Consider the following 20,011-nt stretch of genomic DNA (forward strand, 5'->3'; position numbering starts at 1 on the left):
TGATTGGGGACAGTGCCCTGTGTAGGGTGCTGTCTTTTGGATGGGATGTTAAATGGGTGTCCTGACTCTCTGAGGTCATTAAAGATCCCATGGCACTTATTGTAAGAGTAGGGGTGTTAACCTTGGTGCCCTGGCTAAATTCCCAATCTGGCCCTCAAACCATCATGGTCACCTAATAATCCCCAGTTTACAATTGGCTCCCCTGTAACTATTCCCGAGGTTGTTGCTGTAAATGAGAACGTGTTCTCAGTCAATTTACCTGGTAAAAGAATGGAAGAAACTCCCCAAATACAGGTGTGCCAAGTTTGCAGCATCATACCCAAGACTCAAGGCTGTAATCACTGCCAAAGGTGCTTCAACAAAGTACTGATTAAAGGGTCTGAATACTTATGTAAATGTGATATTTCAGTTTTTTATTTGTGATTCATCATTATGGGGTATTGTGTGTAGATTGATGAGGGGAAAAAAACAATTTAATCCATTTTAAAATAAGGCTGTAAAGTAACAAAATGTGGAAAAAGTGAAGGGGTCTGAATATTTTCCAAATCCATTGCACATATATATGGTAGACCCTATTTTGAATGATAGAATGTTCAAAAAATAAGGTATTTTATCATAATAATTTAATTTTTCTGTCATAAAAAAAAATCATACAGGATATTTCAAAAGCATTTACAGGTTATAACCATTGTGTGTGTGTGTTTCTGCGTGCATCCGTGGGCATGTAATAAGTGATGTAACATACGGGTTAGTACATTGTAACAGAGCAATGCCATGCAAAATTATTAAAATAACATAACAGGCCCTATTTAAAAAAAACACTGACCAGGTTTCTGTGATAAGAGAAACTATTTAAGTCCTGCGCTTCAAGACTGCATGTTGGGAGTATTTGTGTCCTCGATAAAACAATGTTTACAATGTGATATTCACAGAAATTCCACTACGTATTCATTCAAGAGTGTAGATTTGTCTTAGTTTAGCAGCCCAGTGAAAGGTTTTGAAATGGCCCTAAGTTTAAAAAAAACTATCTTAAAATATTATATTGCAAATACCCAAAGTATTAACAATACTTTACAATATTAAACATCATATTTTTTTATATATATTTGCAGGAACTTAAAAAAAAAACACAATATGGTAAAAACAGTCATGAAACACATACAGTAAATATGTTGTAGAGCTTTTTTGTTACTCAAAATATTACTGAAGATGTTTGTCTAGAACTCTTTTGAAATGTTCCTTAAAAGAAGAGTTTGTCACAGATTGGGCAGAGACCAGAGGTATGAAAACATACAAACATACAGTATACTTCTCAGCCTATATAACCCTGATCTAGTACAGGTCTAGTTATAATCCCTGAAGAATGATACTGTAATACTGTAATACTGTAATACTGTAAAATACTGTAAAGATGCCTTTTCATTGTGTGTTAACCTCTCTCCATACAGTAACATCCAGTGTAACAGTAAAACATGAAATGTACGACAGAATAAATTCATTGAAGAGAAATGTACACATCGACCCGACCGGTACCTAACCACCAACTATTGAGTGTATTTGGAAGTACAGAACCTTACTGAAGAACATCAAACACTATTAAATGCAGCACTTTTCAGCACATACTAACTGTAACTATAAGTAACTATCATTTCCATCACAAGCTTATAAGAATTGAGCAGTGTAACTGAATAACAAGCATTATCAATAGCCATAATATGAAATGAATTGACCGGTCCGGTCAGGAAGTTTCCCCACCAAGTCATCTAGCCACCTGCACATAAATACACAACATGGAACAGATGTGCATTATTAGATTGAACACATACGTTACAGCACAATGTTGTAAAACATTTTCTTATGTATTACAATAAATGACATGAATAACACATAAGTCAGCTCTAATTACAAATAGATGGTGTCAAATACTGCCGATGGCTTGACCACACATGAACCAATCAGTTAGGATCTTTAACTTTCTCTTTTAGATGATAAAACAAAAGTGTTCCCTGTTGACATTTTAAAACCGATGTTCCTTATGTTCAAAACTGTCTATTTATCGAACATGCCAACTCTGTAGAATAAACAGGGAATACATTTTTTACATAAAAGTAACCAATTCTATGGAGGCAAACTAAAGCAGCATGTAATTCCTAGTTATTTTATTCTATCTTCCTAATTACCTCAGTAAATCATTTCTGTAATAAACTTGGGACAGTTGGAGAAGAGGTGAAAGAAGGGTTGATATCCATTGACTTACTTCAATTAGGCAGCATCGGTGTCTTAACTTCCTCCTCACTGGCTCCATCTGAAGACCTTTCCTTCTGGCTGCCTTTACCTGAAATAGTGTCAGAGGGAAACAGTCTTTCTAAAGTCTCAAAATCATTTGTAAACAAATAGAATCTACGTTTTTGATTGATATTATGTATGCACACGACTGTATGTCGCTTTGGATAAAAGCGCCTGTCTGCTAAATGTATTTTTTACATTTGTTATTATGGGTCAAGGGAATATTAGATTACCAGAGTCTGATGAGTTGATGCTTCCACCGTCTTTGCCTAATAAAAAGGCAAAAACACAGTCAATAATTTCACTCTAAACATTACATAATCATATAAAAGAAAAAGAAAAGCTAACAAAGACAACCATAAACAAGATATACCATTCTTCCATATTGTTGTTCATAGTGCCGCATACAACATACTGTATGTGTGCCTTACATAATGTGATGTGTCTTTGTACTGTCTTATTTATTTATCTTCTCTGGCATACTGAAACTAACAGATCTGTTGCCCTGCATGTTAATTTTCACAATGCATCAGACACACAGCTCATAAAAGAGACTACAATCACACTAAAAGGGCTTGTGTCTGAGAGTAAAGAAATAAATCTTTAGACCTTTGTGTTTGGTCTGATGTCTTTCTATCCGATTCTCCCTGAGAATCTTGTCACTTGAACATTTATCGCACCGTTCTAATTTGTGTGCCGGCCGAATGGGGAAAAAATTGAAGGTATCACGAGCTGGGACAAAAGCAACTTTCACATAACTGTGGATATATGTTGCCCTTACCGAGTTGTACAAAGTGATAGAATCTTCTTTAAAATTATTCACATCTGTAATGGCTGCCAAGTATTAAATCAGGGGTGTGAAGACATAAGCAATCAAGACATCTTCGTTTTAAATATTGAATTAATTAAGACCAATCTAGAAGAAAACGAAACGCACAGCTATTTAGGCGAGATGCTGGCTAGCGGAGTAGAAAACTTGAAAATAAAAGAGAGCCGCACAATCTAGGAGCTCAGATGCAAATATATAATTACCAACGTTTCGACAGCCAAGCTGTCTTCATCAGGGTAATTAATTAAGACCCCCAAAAATTTGAATTGAAAATGTGGAGTACCGCTAGTTTGTGTAGGAAATCAATCCAGTTTAATCCCTTTTTAGATTCAATTTAAGGCAGAAAATTTTGAAAACGGTGCAAGGGGTATGTAAAGTTTCACTAGACACTGTATATGGTATGTACTGTCAATAGGCAGGCACCAGTAGCCTAGTTGGATGCAGGATGTTATGGCTGCGGGCACCAAATCCGTTAAGTGCTCAGATGCATAATAATACACTCAACAACAATTAACACCAGAAAAAAATGTACTTTGAAGAATGAGACTGGGAGGACATGGAGTTTGCCAAAGGGCACCTAAAGGACTCTCAGACCATGAGAAACAAGATTCTCTGGTCTGATGAAACCAATATTGAATTCTTTGGCCTGAATGCCACGCGTCATGTCTGGAGCAAACCTGGCACCATCTCTACGGTGAAGCATGGTGGTGGCAGCATCATGCTGTTGGGATGTTTTTCAGCGGCAGGGACTGGGAGACTAGTCAGAATCGAGGGAAAGATGAACGGAGCAAAATACAGAGAGATTGTTGATGAAAACCTGCTCCATAGCGCTCACGACCTCAAGCCAAGACAGCGCAGGAGTGGCTTCGGGACAAAACTCTGAAGTCCTTGAGTGGCCCAGCCAGAACCCGGACTTGAACCCAATCTAACATCTCTGGAGAGACTTGAAAATAGCTGTACAGCAACGCTCCCTATCCAACCTGACAGAGCTTGAGAAGATCTGCAGAGAAGAATGGGAGAAACTCCCCAAATACAGGTAAAGGGTCTGAATAATGATGTAAATGTGATATTTCTGGGGGTGTGGGAGGGTGTTTATACATTTGCAAAAAGTAAATAAAAAAAACTGATAATGCTCTGTCATTATGGGGTTTTGTGATTATATTGATGACGGGAAAAAAACAATTTAATCAATTTTAAAATAAGGCTTTAACGTAACTAAATGTGGAAAAAGTCAAGGGGTCTGAATACTTCTGAATGCACTGTGTAAGATAAAATAACTGGCAATACTTTTGAATAACATTACCTGAGTCAGAGGAAGTGCCTCTAGCGCCATTCATTGTCACTGGAAAAAGATAATCAATCTTTAGTTAGATACAGCTATATAGTGATGATCATTCGTCCTCTATAGGCATGCATATTCCCAATTGAAATTCAATTAATGAACTGAAAAATCCTCATTGCAAACAATGGCCAGTTTCCAGATGATTAATTTAATTCACTTCCTGAATTGAAAAGTAAATATGTAACATTTACTTTTTCCCCTTTTTACATTTGACTTCAGTGTTATAATAATCATACTCAGTACTGATCATTTATTTAAAATGAATTTGTCATGTTGTTCCCCACTAGGTTGTTGACAGTGTGTAAGAGCTTTTGACACTAGAACTGCCTGGCCTTTCAGCATATAAGTACCCAATAGAGAACATTGCCAGGAGTCCCGCTGAACATATGCATAAGATGCATTTCAACCTGCAAGGTGCGCAAACCTGCTCGATAAATAAATGCTTGATAAATAGTGCATGAACTTTTGTAAAGGATTAATTGCATGAAGAAGTATTAATGGAAATATATATTTAAAAAAGAACAATAGTTTTGTTTGGGTAGAGTCAAGGATATATTTTGTATAATTCTATAAAGTCATAGAAAAACAACATAGGCCTATCGTCTTTTTGGTTCCCTTACAATAAAACATTACAGTGTAATCCATTTGATCCCCTTTATTTGTAGATTTGATTAGTAATAAAGGCCAGTTACAGCTTCTTTTGACAAAGTAGAAACTATTATTTGCTGTATTCCTAAAACAAAAGCACCAGGGAATGAACAATAGTAAAGGATTACTTGCATAAATAAATTTTAGTGGAAATATATTCATGACAAGATATAAAAACAGTAATTGGTTGATTGTAGCAGACACTGTATTGTGCCCTTATATCTGTGCCTTTACACACATCAATCGTGTCTTCTCTTTATGCATTGGGTCCACAGTCAGCACACAGCTTCAGGGCTTTGTGTGAGCTAGCCCCACAAACAAATCGGTTGCACTGCACAGTTTTCATGGGCCTTGTTTCCTGTGCACCTGACGACTTGACATTGTGTCTTATTCTTCCCGAGTGGGAACTGTGGTGCTGGGGGAAAAGAGAGAGCAGGACTTGTTGCCTTGGCGGCCTGCTTGGCTGCTGTAGCTTCTATCTTGCCGTTTATATGGTTCTCACAAAACTCACATGCCAGATCCAGTGGGATGCATGGTGCTGAGGATGCAAACACTCTTATTACATTGTGAGTGTTGCTTTACCACTCCATCACAGAGGTGGACTACAGCTCTGCTGGTAGGTTGTTTTGCGCAGAGGGGGGGGGGCAGCTTCCACCTTTGTTTGTTCACTGTTCCGAGCGGGCTAGTCTTCTTTGCAATCAACTTGTCTGCCAGGGAAATTGATGTGAACATGGTCACATTTCTGCCTTTGCCCATGTTAAGGCTCCATGAGTCTCAAAACCACAGTCTCAGACAGTCGCTCACCTGCTAGCCTGGTTTCATATTTCCTCAGATATGAAAAGCCATTGAGCAAGGACTTGGTTTTGACATTGGTGGCTAACCAGAACTTAACTGAAGTCAAATGCACCATTATCACTTTCTATCGGGTTTCTATCACCTATTGATGACAGAATAGCATATTTTAATTTTATGTTAATTATGTTACTAGTTTTTGCTTCGTAGCCAGAGGAATGCTGCCAGACAAGTGGTCATGTGCTGAATGAATGGACACCACAGATATTCTTGTAAAAAGTGACATTTGGAAAAAAAGCTGCACCTCTTGAATTTTGAGAGTTATTTGAAAAAGGTAAGTGTCATAGAAACTGCAGAATATGCTCTTTCAAATACTATATAAAAAATCAAAATGTTTACCTGCATTTGACTCTGAAGGACAATTTGATAAAGCGATGCTCCGTTCCCTGCATCTGTCAATTACAAGATGCGCCCATCTCTTCATGTACAATTTGACAGGCCTAATATTCTCTCTCCTCAAGTTATTGTCAACTGAATCTTGTCCGTAGGCTAACTCTTATTATGTATGAAATTAGTTTTGGTATAGTTTAGGTGTAGTTTCGATCGGCTGACTGGTATCGTTTGTTTCCCGCTCATCAACCTGGATAATAGTCAAGGATATGTTTTACATTATTCTAAAGGCTGTAACATGTAGCATGTTTTACTTTCCCTTACAATACATTTGATTAGTAATAGAGTTATAGTAAATAACACAGTCCCATAAGAGCCTATTTAAAACTAAAATGTAAACGAGAATGGGATCAATTTAGGCCAAATTTGAATTCGATTGTGAAGTGACTTGTACAATTATCGCCAATTCATCCATTTGTCCTTCATTCAGTGAGAAGAGAGCATTAGCAACTGGCTGGCTACAGCACATTGTCTTGGCAGATTTAAGTCAGGAATAGTTGTGAAAAAACAAGTACAACGGCTCTAAATACTTTTCTGTTTGTAATTTCTAAATTCTGACAAATGAGCAGTGTGAAGTACAAACATTTAGGTGGAGTCAGGAAGGATCAGGGCTTTTTGGGGGGCAGAAGTTTTTTAACTTACAAAATCAAACGTCAGTGGCCGTTGGCCTATGGCAGTTCTAGTGTTAACTCCTAGTTCTTGATTATGACTTATAGTCCTTCCATTTTAGGTACACACTCTTAGAAAAAAAAACTCTAGAATCTAAAAGGGTTCTTTGCCTGTCCCCAGGAGAAGCCTTTGAAGAACCATTTTTGGTTCCATGTAGAACAATTTCCGCAGAGGGTTCTACATGGAACTGATGGGTTCTGACCTATAAACTTCAAACATCCTTAATCATGTCACAGAGGGAGAGAGAGGAAGGCAGGATGTGTAAATACTGTCTGAACATATTATTGTTAGACATCAGGGATCCGATGGGAAGGAGGGGGGCCACAGACTGGTACAAGTCAACAGGACAGCTATGAGTGAGGAGAATTGAGGAATGCGGGCTGAGGCAGGTCCGATGAAGTGAGAAAGAACAGCCATCACTGCTGTTCTGCCTAGCAACAAAGATGCATTGGCTGACCATATGTGTGAGGAGACTGCGTAGGAAGGGTTAAATACCAGTGCTTGTGTGAATATGTTTTTTGTTTTATGCATCTGTGACCCAGTGGGTGAATGCACTTGGTTGGAGCTTCACTAATCGTCCGTGAGTTTTACTCGGTTAATTTAGAACCTAACAAACTCAAAAGGGTTCTATCTGGAACCAAAAAGGATTCTACATGGAACTCAAAATGGTTCTACCTGGAACCAAAACGGGTTCTCCTATGGGGACTGTTGAATAACCTATTTTTCTAAGAGTGTAACACATGATTTGTGCTAAAGGTGATAAAAGCAAATATGACAGGTCTTATTGTATGGTTCCTTAACCTGCCTTTGGAAAACACCTTGAGGCCATATTTGCTTAAATGCCAGGAATTCATGTTAGAAGTCAATCATTCTTATTTGTAATTATAATCTTCACAGAAAATAAAGAAATTGAACCTTTTCTGCTTTTAGCAACTATTATAACAGTAAAACATAATATGTCCTCTACAAGTTTTGAAATAATGTCTTACTTGGTGTGGTGGTCAAATTCGAATTGGTCGCTCCATTCCCACTGCCTGAAAGTAACAGTCATATGAGCAGAATAACTTTGTAAGTACATGGTTAAGTCTGATTCATTGATGTTGTGCTATATACTGATCGGTATTGTCCAGAAAAGCATGTAGACAATATGGGGCTATTAATCAGTATGGGAACATGATTGATGTGTAAAAACATGGATTGGATGGGCTGTCATTAATTTAATCCTCTCAAGACGTTATTAAATCAATGCAAATGACAATCATGAGATGGACCATTATTAAACACATCCCAACCAGATCATTGGTATTGCTGTGCTACTGCTATACATGTCAGACTTCTAGGGGTAAAACACATGATATTGTATCAACAGTACCATTTAGAGGGGCCTGGATCCCAGTCGGTGGTAGAGCTCCTGTATTACCAGCACCTAAAACAATGGAGCAAGGTTTTAAAACCAATTATGAGAGTGGACAAAAACAGTGGAAACACACGGGTAGGAAAAATAATTATTCAATACTTCAGTTTGTTTGACCTCCTGACTTGAGATTTACTAAAGTCATGCACTAATGCCAAAAAGAGCACTGACAACCCTACTCTGTACAGAAATGACCATAATCGCTCCAGTTTCTCTCATACACAATATAAGAAACGTACATATTTTGCCCTTCTTCCAACGAAACAGCACGATAATTATGCCAATGGCAGCAGCGCCACCAATGATGATGATGATAGCAATGATAGCAACTGTGGATTGGCTACAATCACGGCATGTTCCATCTGTATGGAAGACAAGGGGACATATTAAGCATTCACTAAGTACAGAACACACCTTCAACATAGTAGTTTGAAATATTTCATTGTAATGGAATGGGGGGGTAGTTGAGGTAGTGAAGAGGGAGCGTGACGCTCGAGGTAGGTAGAGGTTTGTCTGTTCATAGAAACAACACTGGAATAAAACAAGCCTGTATCTTGGGATTTGATGGAGAAGGACACTAGAACTAAGCTCATGAGGCATTCATAAGTTATATTCTTCAAGATGCAATGGGTATATATCATTAATTTAAGTCCAAAAATGGATGTAGCAACTAAGGACTCCAGCTTTAAGAAAGAAATCTTAGACATTGAGCTTGAAACAACTGTTGATTCACATTTAAATAATCTTAATTGATTTTTTATCATAATTGCTAACCATGATAATAACTGGTTTGTTGAAAATATATAAAGTATATTAAGTACTAGGACAACCTTACCCCATTTTTCCACAATTGACTCGTTCAACGTTATATGGTTGACAAAGCATTCGTAAGTTTGCTTGTCTGCCTCTGGGATCTGCACACTAATCCTGACCTGGTAGGTGTCATCATTATTGGGTCGGGCTCCTGTAGACAGCACTCCATCGTTTTTGTTCAGTTGGATACCATTCTTCTTAAAATTAATCATCACATCTTTGGGATAGAAACCTGTCGCCATGCAGGTCAGGCGGACATTTCCTGCAGTTTTGGCCTTATTAGCAAAAACATAGATATCTGGAGGGGCTAGTGGGGGAATAAACAGAGAACATGAGTGCTTTATTTCTTATCTCATAGGTCCTTTTCTGTTAACCAATCGTTACGCTACACTATAAGGAGATTAATAATCATAAGTACTCACAGTCAGCTTTACTGAATTCTTTATCCCCATATGCCATGAATTTGGACAGCCAGTCCACACACTCCTTCTCCAGGTAGCCCTTGGTGTACTGGTTGAGGATCTGCTCCCCGTCCCACTTCCTCTTAGTCTGCAGAGCTTGATCAACTGGGGCCACCCACTGCATAGTGGCATCGTCAAAGGCCAGGAAGTCGTCACCATCGTAGCTGTATTGGTCAGTGCCCTTCATGAATTTCAATGTGCCGCCTGGCTGTTTGTCAATCTCACAGCCATGCCTCCCCTGAAGAATATGGACATCTGAAACAAAAAACTAATAATGAAAAAGAAGGTAGACAACTAATTACCCACAATTTAAGAAAAATATCAATGTTGAGTGTAGGACAAAATGCAAGTGTGGTTTCTCACCAGTGTTGTTGTGCCTCATGCGGTTCATCAGGATGTCGACATTGACTCTGAACCACTGCTCCTTGCTCTTGCGTGACTGAGTGCCTTTTTCCCAGTAGTCTGCTGGCAGCTTCTCCCTCATCCAGTCCTGTTTGGGAATCTTCTTTTTATCCACACTGTCATAGTAATCGATTTGTCTGTTATTCATCAAACCCATGGCAGTGAACTCATGGATACCAGGCAATTCAACTGGCTTTGAGAGGACAGTGTAGATGTAATTCAACGAGTAGATCTCTGTCGGGAAAAAAATTCTGATTGAGATCATTTGTCTCAATTTTCCTTCTCTCCATGTTAATCAGCAGTGCTGTAAAACATTCAAATTGCAGTACGCATAAATAGCTTTGAATTTCCTGGTTGTTAAAACTCTAATAGTTAACCTAATTTCAGTTTGTGCAAAAATAAGCTAGTATAGTGTGTAGAGAATCATTGTACCATCTAAACGGCTGTTAAATATATTTTCCATAACCAAAAATATTGTATTTTCAGCTGCTTGCCTTGTGTACAAAAATAAAAATAAAAGACGCAAAAACAAAACTTAAGAACCGGAAGCATAGAAATAGAGTACATTGAACATATCTACTGCTTCTTAGAAGTGCTTTCAATAGGAATGATAGATCTATAACTGACATTTCTATGGGAATTTGGTCGTGGAGCCCAGAAAGTTACATATTGCCACTAGGAAATCACTGTCAAATACTTAGGTCTATCATCTCTGTAAGGGGCCAACTTGTCAAAAAAATAAATGTCTATGAAATATCATAGCAGAGAAGTCATACTATGGCCTTGCATCATGATGTCTAAATGGTAGTTTAGGTTACATTGATGAAGCCCTTATAACGTTAGGCCTATTAAAATTCAAATCAAATGTCATTTGTCACATATAACAAGTGTAGACCATACCGTGAAATGCTTACTTACAAGTTAGGTCTACACCTGTTGTATTCGGCGCATGTGACAAATACAATTTGATTAGATTTTTAATAGGCCTATAAGGACTACATCAATGTAACCTAAACTACCATTTAGAAGTCATGATGCAAGGCCATAGTATGACTTCCCTCTGCTATTACATTCAATGCCTATTGAAGTAGAACACATTCTGCAATTTATCAAAAACAAATGTATTAACCGAATTATTAATTAATTAACACTATTGATTAAGTTAAACTATTGTCGGAACTTATTCATTAGGCATGAGTCGTCAAACTATTAAGAAAACAATGCATTTCCTGTTTCCTGTGTAAGCGTTTCATATTTTTGTTAAACAGCAGAAGTAATTTAGCTACAATGTAAAATGTCAAACATATCAGCTAACAACATGATCAGGCAGCATATGTGTTTTACAAAAGGTTGATCATGGGGGATTTCATAAACCTAAACAAAATAGCTGTATCATCTTGCCTTATGGCTGGCATGTAAGTGCGCATTAGCGAGTAACGGTAATCAATCAAATGGAATAACGCAGGTTGACTACAGCCTATAAAACGCAATAAATCAAATATATTGTAGACCATGCAACAACAACAGACCGCTCAGATCAGTTGGAAAACCATTTTTATTATGCGTTTTATTTTTATCCAGCAGTCAACTTTTACTTTCACTTTTGACAACTTACCGCTTTGGCTCTGAAAAATACATTCCGTCGAGAAATAAAAAACAAATAATATAAACGTATACATTTTGTGAACTACGTTTTTAGTTTCCTTGAGGTACAGCATGTGTTCGAGGTACAGCAACGGAATACACCCACAAAATCCGGTGTTACAACCGATTACCGCCGCGTTCAATTACTAAATGGGACATTTCTGCCTTGCTAACTAACTGGTTGTAGTTATAAACGTGCCGTGTACAACGTTAGCAAATTGGACATTTCAGTTTCCTAGTTACCAACTAGCGTTTGAACGCAGCATAAATCGTTGCCTAAAGTGCTTTTATTCATCCAATGATTTTTGAGGACTGAAAAACGTAAACTGTTATCAAGTGAAATAGACGAATATACGTTTCAGTGGCTGTGAAGCCTATTTGTTTCCCTTATTGGTATCAAATCAAAATTTGTCACATGCGCCGAATACAAGTGTTTAACATACCTTTAAATGCTTACTTACAAGCTCGTAACCCACAGTTCAGTTCAAGAAAGAGTTTAGATTATTTGGAAAATATTAAAAATAATAAAAAGTAACACAATAAAATAACAATAATGAGGTAATATACAGGGGGTACCAGTACCAACTCAATGTGCGCCGAGGGTACAGGTTAGTCGAGGTAATTTGTACATGTAGATACGAGTGAAGTGACTATGCATAGATAATAAACAGCAAGTAGCAGCAGTGTACAAAACCAACGGGGGTCAATGTAAATAGGTAGAAGCTGTTAAGGAGCCTCTTGGTCCAAGACTTGGTGCTCTGGTACCGCTTGCCATGTGGTAGCAGAGAAATCAGTCTATGACTTGAGTGACTGGAGTCTCTGACAATCTTTTGGACTTTCCTCTGACACGCCTAGTATATAGGTCCTGGATGGCAGGAAGCTTGGCCCCAAGTGATGTACTGAGCCCTACGCACTACCCTCTGTAGAGCTATATGTTCTATTCCTATTCATTAATTGTGCAGACCTGGAGAAAATATAAACACTATGACAATACTGTTTTCACTGTAGGCTTGCATTGATAACTTCAATCATAGACATCAAATACATCATATTCATTCACATACCCTCAATTTTATTATGTAACAATTATGATAAACAAAATATAAAATCCAGTCTAAAGGTTTGGAAGTCTCTATTTCATGATACATATCTAATCATAATCACAATTGATTGCTCTGACATCTCATCCCTCTGCCTCACCCATTTCCTAGTTCCCCACGCTCACAATTCTAAGTTCCTCCTCCTTTTTTACTTCCTTCCAAAACAGAACCCAAAGCCTCCCTTCTCTCTGCTGAAAGCCTGAAGCCCAACGGTGATGGAGGAGCCTTGTTCCCGTTTCCCCCTCCCTCTTGGTAGTGCAGAGTGTCCACGGGGTGGCCGGGGAAGGGACCCAGAGGCCTCCTCTCCAGATCCCCCCTCTGGCCCCTCCTAATGCCCTCCTGTCTCCAGCTGTTCTCAGCCACCAGCTCCCTGAGCAGGCCCAGGCATGGGTCCTCTGGCCTAAACTCCCGGAGTGGTCCCCGAGGGCTGTGCCGCAGCTACATTGAAAAGCTATTAGCGCTCGGCTGACTAGCTAGCCATTTCACATCGGTTACACTGCGAGACACCATGTCCTAACATGCAGATTTCTACAGGTATTTACATGGTTCTATTTACTATGTAGGCACTGAATCATGTGTACCTGCTGTACACAGACAAACTGAATATCAACGTCCACACCTGATACCAACACATTAGCATTGATGGATCAATTGGCTTACCTTGTAGAATGTGTTTATGCCTTGACCTTTTAAATACCCCCATAAATGTAAAGAGTTTAGGCTGACAGCATCATGTCCTCAATTGGTTAATCGGGCCCTTGATGCACATGTAATGCAATGTAACAGTATAATTTTAGACCGTCCCCTCGCCCATACCCGGGCGCGAACCAGGGACCCTCTGCACGCATCAACAACTGACACCCACGAAGCGTCGTTACCCATCGCTCCACAAAAGCCACGGCCCTTGCAGAGCAAGGGGAACTACAACTTCAAGGTCTCAGAGCAAGTGACGTCACCGATTGAAACTTTATTCAGTGCGCACCGCTAACCAAGCTAGCCGTTTCACATCTGTTACACAACATCTAAATTCGTCTGACTTGGAAACAGGCCTCACTTAACTGATGTATTCTAGTGTCCAATTATTGTGCTTGATTGTGAAGTGATTCTTTAGGACTTTCGAAGAAACCTTGTCAAGGTCTCAGTCATTAAGGTCATCTCACAGGGAGGACACGGACACACCTGAAAGAATTCCATTGTCTGGTTTCCTGACACAATCATTATAGACATTCATAAATACTCTGGATCAGTGACCTTTCTCAATTGAACGATTCAAGTAAAAACATAACCATTGAGGTGACACTATAGATTCTTTGTATATTGACATTTTATGAGGATTGAAGACATTTTACATTTTGGTTGTTTAGCAGATGTACTTATTCAGAGTGACTTACAGTTGTGAGTGCGTACATTTTCATAATTTTACACACTGGTCCCCCCTGGGAATCGAACCCACAATCCTGGCATTGCAAGTGTCACGCGCTAACAACTGAACCACATAGGACCTCGTCCTATCCATCCTTAACCTGGTCTGTTAAAACCAATATATAGGGTGCCTCCTGAGTGGCGATAAGAAACCCTGCCTCCCGAGTGGTGCAGTGGTCCATGGCATTGCATCGCAGTGCTAGCAGTGCCACTTGAAATCCTGGTTTGAGTCCAGGCTCTGTCGCAGCCAGTCCGGGAGACCCATGGGGCGGTGCACAATTGGCCCAGCGTCGTTAGGTTTGACACATTAGTGCGGCTGACTTCCAGGTCAGGCGGGCATTGTGTCAAGAAGCAGTGCGGCTTGGCTGGGTTTCAGAGGACGCACGGCTCTCGAACTTCGCCTCTCCCGAGTCCGTACAGGAGTTGCAGCGATGGGACAAGACTAACTACCAATTGGTTAAAAATAATCTAGTAAAGTATGATTTATCAGATTTGACCGACATTGCTGAAGAACTGTATTACCTTATCTGTTGAAAAATGCTTTTAGACAATGAGTAAACAGACAACCTATACTTCCATCAGTTAATACAGCCCATTTATTAAAGTACAAAGAGCTCGTAGTCATATTTGTGGTGGGATTCAGATACATGATCTTACACACATTCCCTGACACTCAGTGTGTACAATATCATAACAAACAAGCATCTATACATCTCTAAACTACTTGCGCATATTGATATCATAACAGCCATGACAAACTGTGGAACAAAACAAGGAATAACCATAAAATGCTTAATTTACCATAGCATTATTATAACTAAAATTCTATCAGTTCACGGAGCTGTACCGTCAACATGCCTAACATTGACCACGTTTACATGCACACCAATATCCACTTATTATTCAGGATACTCAAGTATTCTGTTTTTGAGTTGCTCCATATAAACATCCTATCCAGATTACAATAACCCGAAAAAGTTTGTATCCCGGTTATGAGACACCCGGATAAGAAGGCTGGGACATGCTGATCTTTGACGGATACTGTAGCATGTAAACATCAAATTCAGTTTACTGTTGTTTTTCGCGGTCTGCGCAGGCTCAGTTTCGCATAGCATGGGTGATGTTTTTATCTGATTGTCAAACTCACTTGAAAAAAATTGGCTACCTGTGCAGTTCGATCCATCATAATTCCATAGTAATTTGTTTTGCTGATACTCTGTACCGGACTGCATAGCCTACTGGCTTAGGCTACTTTCCCCCATAATTTAGATACATTTCTGCAGGCCATATTACAATTTTTGACATTTGGTAGGCCATTTGTTTGTCAATTATAGTTAGACACTTGTAGCTTCTCTTCTGTCATAACTTGTTGTCCTGGAAGACTAAATAGCGTAGTGCTCACCAGAATAATGTAAACATGGTCAATAATATGGTTGAAGTACAGTGTCAGAATCTCCTTCTCTCCCCAATCCAGACTCCCCAAAATCATAGATCATCAAAGGGGAGAGCCTTGGTGCACCCTGGGGATTGTAGTCCAGGAAGAACGAGTCTTTAAAGCCTGTTGATTGGTCGGCGGGGCTTTGGGGCGGGTCACTGAGAGGGGCAATGAGCAGCGAGAGCTCCAGTTGGTCGATGGTGCTTGTCTGGAAGGACTGGTGGGAGGTCACTAGGGACGGGGAGGCTGTAGCCATGGTGTCAAACCTCTGCGGGGCGGGTGAGTTGCTCTGCGACTCGTCGGCTGAGAGGGAACGCCTCAGCTTGGCCCTTGCATTCTGGAACCACACCTGAGAGCGTGTGTGAATGTATAAGAGAGGGATAGAGATGAGAAATCACAATAATTTTAAGCATGACCTCAACGTCCATTGGTGACAGTTTGTCTGCATAATCCTGTGCTGATCTACTCCGGTCAAAATTTGTTCACAGTTAAAATCCTATGTTCTATGTCTCAAACCTGAAGCACTCTCTTGGGCAGACCGGTCCTGTGAGACAGACAGCTCCAATCCTTGCCATCAGGGTTGTGTTTCAGGGCAAAATAGGACTCCATGGCTCTCAACTGTTCGCTGCGGAAACATGTTCTTATTCGCTTAGTCCGCCTGCGGGCCCGGCCACCTGTAACACCATCCTCCAGTCGTGGCTCAGGGCTGCTGACAGACTCCTCCCCTTCTCCTGTATCAAGGTACGTTGATATAGCAGACTGTCCATTTGTAAACGTGAATATCATCTGTCATCTTCGAATAACTCACCTTCTCTCTGCTTGAGGTGGAGCTTGTGAGAGGGTGGCGCACTGCTGTCATCATGGTAATGTGATTGACAGTACAGGCTCTGCCCGTGTTGACTGTATAGGTTTCCAGGCATCAAAGTGACATCACACTCCTATGAAATATAGAATTACCACCATTGATGTAATTAAAACCGGTGCCTGGAGAGAGAGACTTCAATAGCCTCCTGTTATGTTCCTATTAAAGTGTATTCAAGCTTACATTTGGGCCTCTTGCCTTCGTCAGAGCTTTTAAAAGTGAAAGTGTACCCAGATTGACAAATACAGAATTATTAGATTTTATGCATTTCACGTCATCATTACCACAGGTTTCAGTAATAAACAAGAATTCTCCCCCCTAGCTTACGGTGGGGGTAATTGCTCCACCTTATACTCGGAAAGGCTAGGGCAGGGTTTCTTTATTTTCTTTTATTTCCCAATTTCGTGGTATCCAATTGGTAGTTACAGTCTTGTCTCATCGCTGCAACTCCAGTACAGACTCGGGAGAGGCGAAGGTCAAGAGCCATGCGTCCTTTGAAAACACAACCCAGCCAAGTCACACTGCTTCTTGACAATGCCCGCTTAACCCGGAAGCCAGCCGCACCAATGCGTCAGAGGAAACGCCGTACACCTGGCAACCGCGTCAGCATGCATTGAGCCTGGCCCGCCATAGGAGTCCCTAGTGCGCGATGGGGCAAGAACATCCCTGCCGGCCAAACCCTCCCCTAACCCGGACGACGCTGGGCCAATTGTGCGCCGCCCCATGGGTCTCCCGGTCGCAGCCGAGCTGTGACAGAGCCTGGACTCGAACCGGGATCTCTGGTGGCGCAGCGAGCCCTGCGATGAAAAGATATCCAAAATCTCACACCATTTCTTCTTAATTTGGGTCATTGGAGGATGCACATTTCTCATTTGGGCCTCGTGCTGAAAAAGTTATACAGAAGTGTCTAGGTAGGGTAGGGGCTAGTGGTCAAAGTAGAATTGGACAGGTACTACAAGTGCTAATTATAGATCCAAAATAGCTAACCTGGCAGGAAAAGCATTCAGGGTGAAACGTCAGATCACCAGACCTCATGACCATTGCTGACGACGGGATTGGCTGGGAGCAGCGGGCACATCGTCCCACACTGAATAACCTGGCCAGTTAGAGAAGTAAGATCTCTGTTAGCACTCATCATTCTTGAACAATATGAGGACTGAGCATGTCTTTTACAACATTAACATGCTCCACTAAAGGAAATCCTCTTAGAAGAGAAAAGTGTACAAATAGAAGACTGCCGTCAGTAGCCGGCAGAATATTACCGTACAAGAAAATTAAGACGGGACCAAAACAACCAAATGAGTAGTCTGGTGCAGATAAGTAGGTAGAGGCAGATTCAAAGCAACCACGACACAAGTGTCTAAAATGGGTGAAGACTGGAGTCACCTGCAGTAGTCCTGCTGACAGTAGATGCTGCCGTCACGGCAGTAGAGTGTGAGGTGCGTCTGGAGCTCACACTGGCATTGGCTACAGCGGAGACACGCCTCGTGCCACGCCCGCCCTGCAGCCAATAGAACAAAGCGGTCGCAAACACGTCCCTCGCAGCCGGCACACACCAACGGCTCCTCTACTAAGCCTGTAGCTGGAGACTGCAAAGCAAGAATAGAAAAAGGTCATTCCAGGTCACAAGGGCTCCGTTGTAATACTTTACAAATGCATCCCTCCTTCTGCCATTACTTGAGGTAATCACTGATTTGACATGACTTGGAGAGGTGTAAACAGACTCATGTCAGATCATTTAACAGGGTCATGAAGACACATTTTAGGCGATCGTGGAGGCCACTGTATAAAAATAGAGCCACATTTCCTGGTTTCCCTGCAATCACCATTACTTCCATCAAACAAGACAACTCAGAATGTAGGTCATGGATTTCCTGCTTACTTTATGTACATAGTGGCTGTGTGGTCTATCAAACAAACTGAAGCCTGTTAGCCGAAGCGTGCACATGTACGTTCATTATGTTGAACCCAGTTTATACCGGGAACAGTTCAGACATGCGCTACTGGAGCGGTGCAAAAAAGGAGCAAAGCTTCTCTTTATGGGAAGTCATGAACTATTCATAAAAACCCATAGAAGACAAATGGAGTGTAGGGCCCTTGGACATGCATTGAGACTGTTCTCACATGACTACATTGTAAAAATACTGTCAAAATGTTAAGATATTTAGTCAGGAATTTATCCAATTCCATATTATTATTTTTACAGATACAATGTTGTTAACATTCCTTAACATGCTAAAAATATGCGGCATATGCTATTATATAGTCCACATATACAGTACTGTATGGGTTTTTAGCCAACTCCTCTATTGTTGTCATAACATGCATGTATGGACGTCAGAGCAGTCTGGGACCAGGCTACAGACATGCACAATTCTTATCATTGGTTCAGGCTAGCTGGGGCTTACACTGGCTTTTGAATGATCCTCTCCTAATTGTCTGCTCCCCTGGTTCACTGACTCCTCCCCCTCGTCACCATGGAGGCTGCCATACAATAAGCCCTCCAGGGTGCTGCTGTCCTCTGGTGACATCATGATTGCCCTTGTGACAGAGGGGAAAAGGATGGATATGGATCACATCAAATAACAATGACCTTTTTAGAGTTCTTGCTTATTCATTACACTACTTCATTAATGTTTATTTCTAACACTATCCTTGCAGTTGATACTTCCATCTCCAATCCTAAAATGCACCTTTTTACAAACATTTACAATAGATGCAAGTAGACAATGTGGAATTAGAACAGATTTAGATCATCTTGGCAAACAAATACATTGCTCTTAACATAACTATTCAGTGAATTGGCTTGACCCATGAGCATAAAATGATCTTACCTGACGTGTTGATATCCTGAAAGAATGCACTTCTTTTGGTTCCCTGAACAATATCCCCTTTAAAATGACAACTTAATGTGCATTATGGCACTTGAATAAACAGTACTATTCTCTGTCCAACCCCTTCTTTGACTCCAAAAATCTTCACGTCCACACCATTATTGTGATAATACGCTAAAACAGTGTTCCCGCTCCTCTGTAGTCGTTCAACTGGTGTGCCGTTAACTTTAAACATCGAACTCCCTAAATGTTGCCCGGTGTGATTCTCGGTCCCAAGCGAAGCCTCAGCACACCTGTAAACAGGACCATCAGGAGCTGTTTCAGGCAGGTGTGAGAAGATTGGATTGGCTGCGCTGCCTGCTGGGAAAGCAGGTAGATCAGGGGCCAGGGGGCAGCAGAAAGCTGTCCCAAGAGACCAATTAAAAATAAAAAAAGCCAAAAGGGGCATCTTGGAACACCACACCATAGGCTGAAAATACAATGCGACAAAGGCAGTGGATAAAACCACATGCACACAAACACCACAGATGCATGTTAAATTTGGGCATGAAATATAACATGAATTTCCAGGTTCTAAGTATGGATCTGTAATCCTACAATAGCTGTAT

General features: G+C 40.5%; 2 protein-coding genes across 2 annotated transcripts; both read right to left on the minus strand.

Moving 5' to 3' along the window:
* Nucleotides 1-606: 606 nt before the first annotated feature.
* On the minus strand, nucleotides 607-11,946 carry LOC135549948 (major histocompatibility complex class I-related gene protein-like). The gene is made up of 11 exons (XM_064980351.1): nucleotides 11,722-11,946; nucleotides 10,068-10,340; nucleotides 9,666-9,959; nucleotides 9,266-9,550; nucleotides 8,670-8,792; nucleotides 8,389-8,442; nucleotides 8,006-8,050; nucleotides 4,419-4,457; nucleotides 2,520-2,555; nucleotides 2,258-2,335; nucleotides 607-1,771 (listed from the first exon to the last, which is right to left on the minus strand). Exons 1-10 carry the CDS (start codon nucleotides 11,822-11,824, stop codon nucleotides 2,259-2,261), a joined length of 1,329 nt encoding a protein of 442 aa, XP_064836423.1. The 5' UTR covers nucleotides 11,825-11,946; the 3' UTR covers nucleotides 607-1,771; nucleotide 2,258.
* Nucleotides 11,947-14,849: 2,903 nt separating this feature from the next.
* LOC135549949 (LIM/homeobox protein Lhx9-like) lies at nucleotides 14,850-19,969 on the minus strand. Its single transcript, XM_064980353.1, has 6 exons — nucleotides 18,978-19,969; nucleotides 17,956-18,158; nucleotides 17,557-17,665; nucleotides 16,516-16,645; nucleotides 16,224-16,438; nucleotides 14,850-16,056 (listed from the first exon to the last, which is right to left on the minus strand). Exons 1-6 carry the CDS (start codon nucleotides 19,101-19,103, stop codon nucleotides 15,694-15,696), a joined length of 1,146 nt encoding a protein of 381 aa, XP_064836425.1. The 5' UTR covers nucleotides 19,104-19,969; the 3' UTR covers nucleotides 14,850-15,693.
* Between the last annotated feature and the right edge of the window lie 42 nt (nucleotides 19,970-20,011).

Source organism: Oncorhynchus masou, chromosome 12 (assembly GCF_036934945.1).
Source record: "Oncorhynchus masou masou isolate Uvic2021 chromosome 12, UVic_Omas_1.1, whole genome shotgun sequence".
NCBI classification, from domain to species: Eukaryota; Metazoa; Chordata; class Actinopteri; order Salmoniformes; family Salmonidae; genus Oncorhynchus; species Oncorhynchus masou.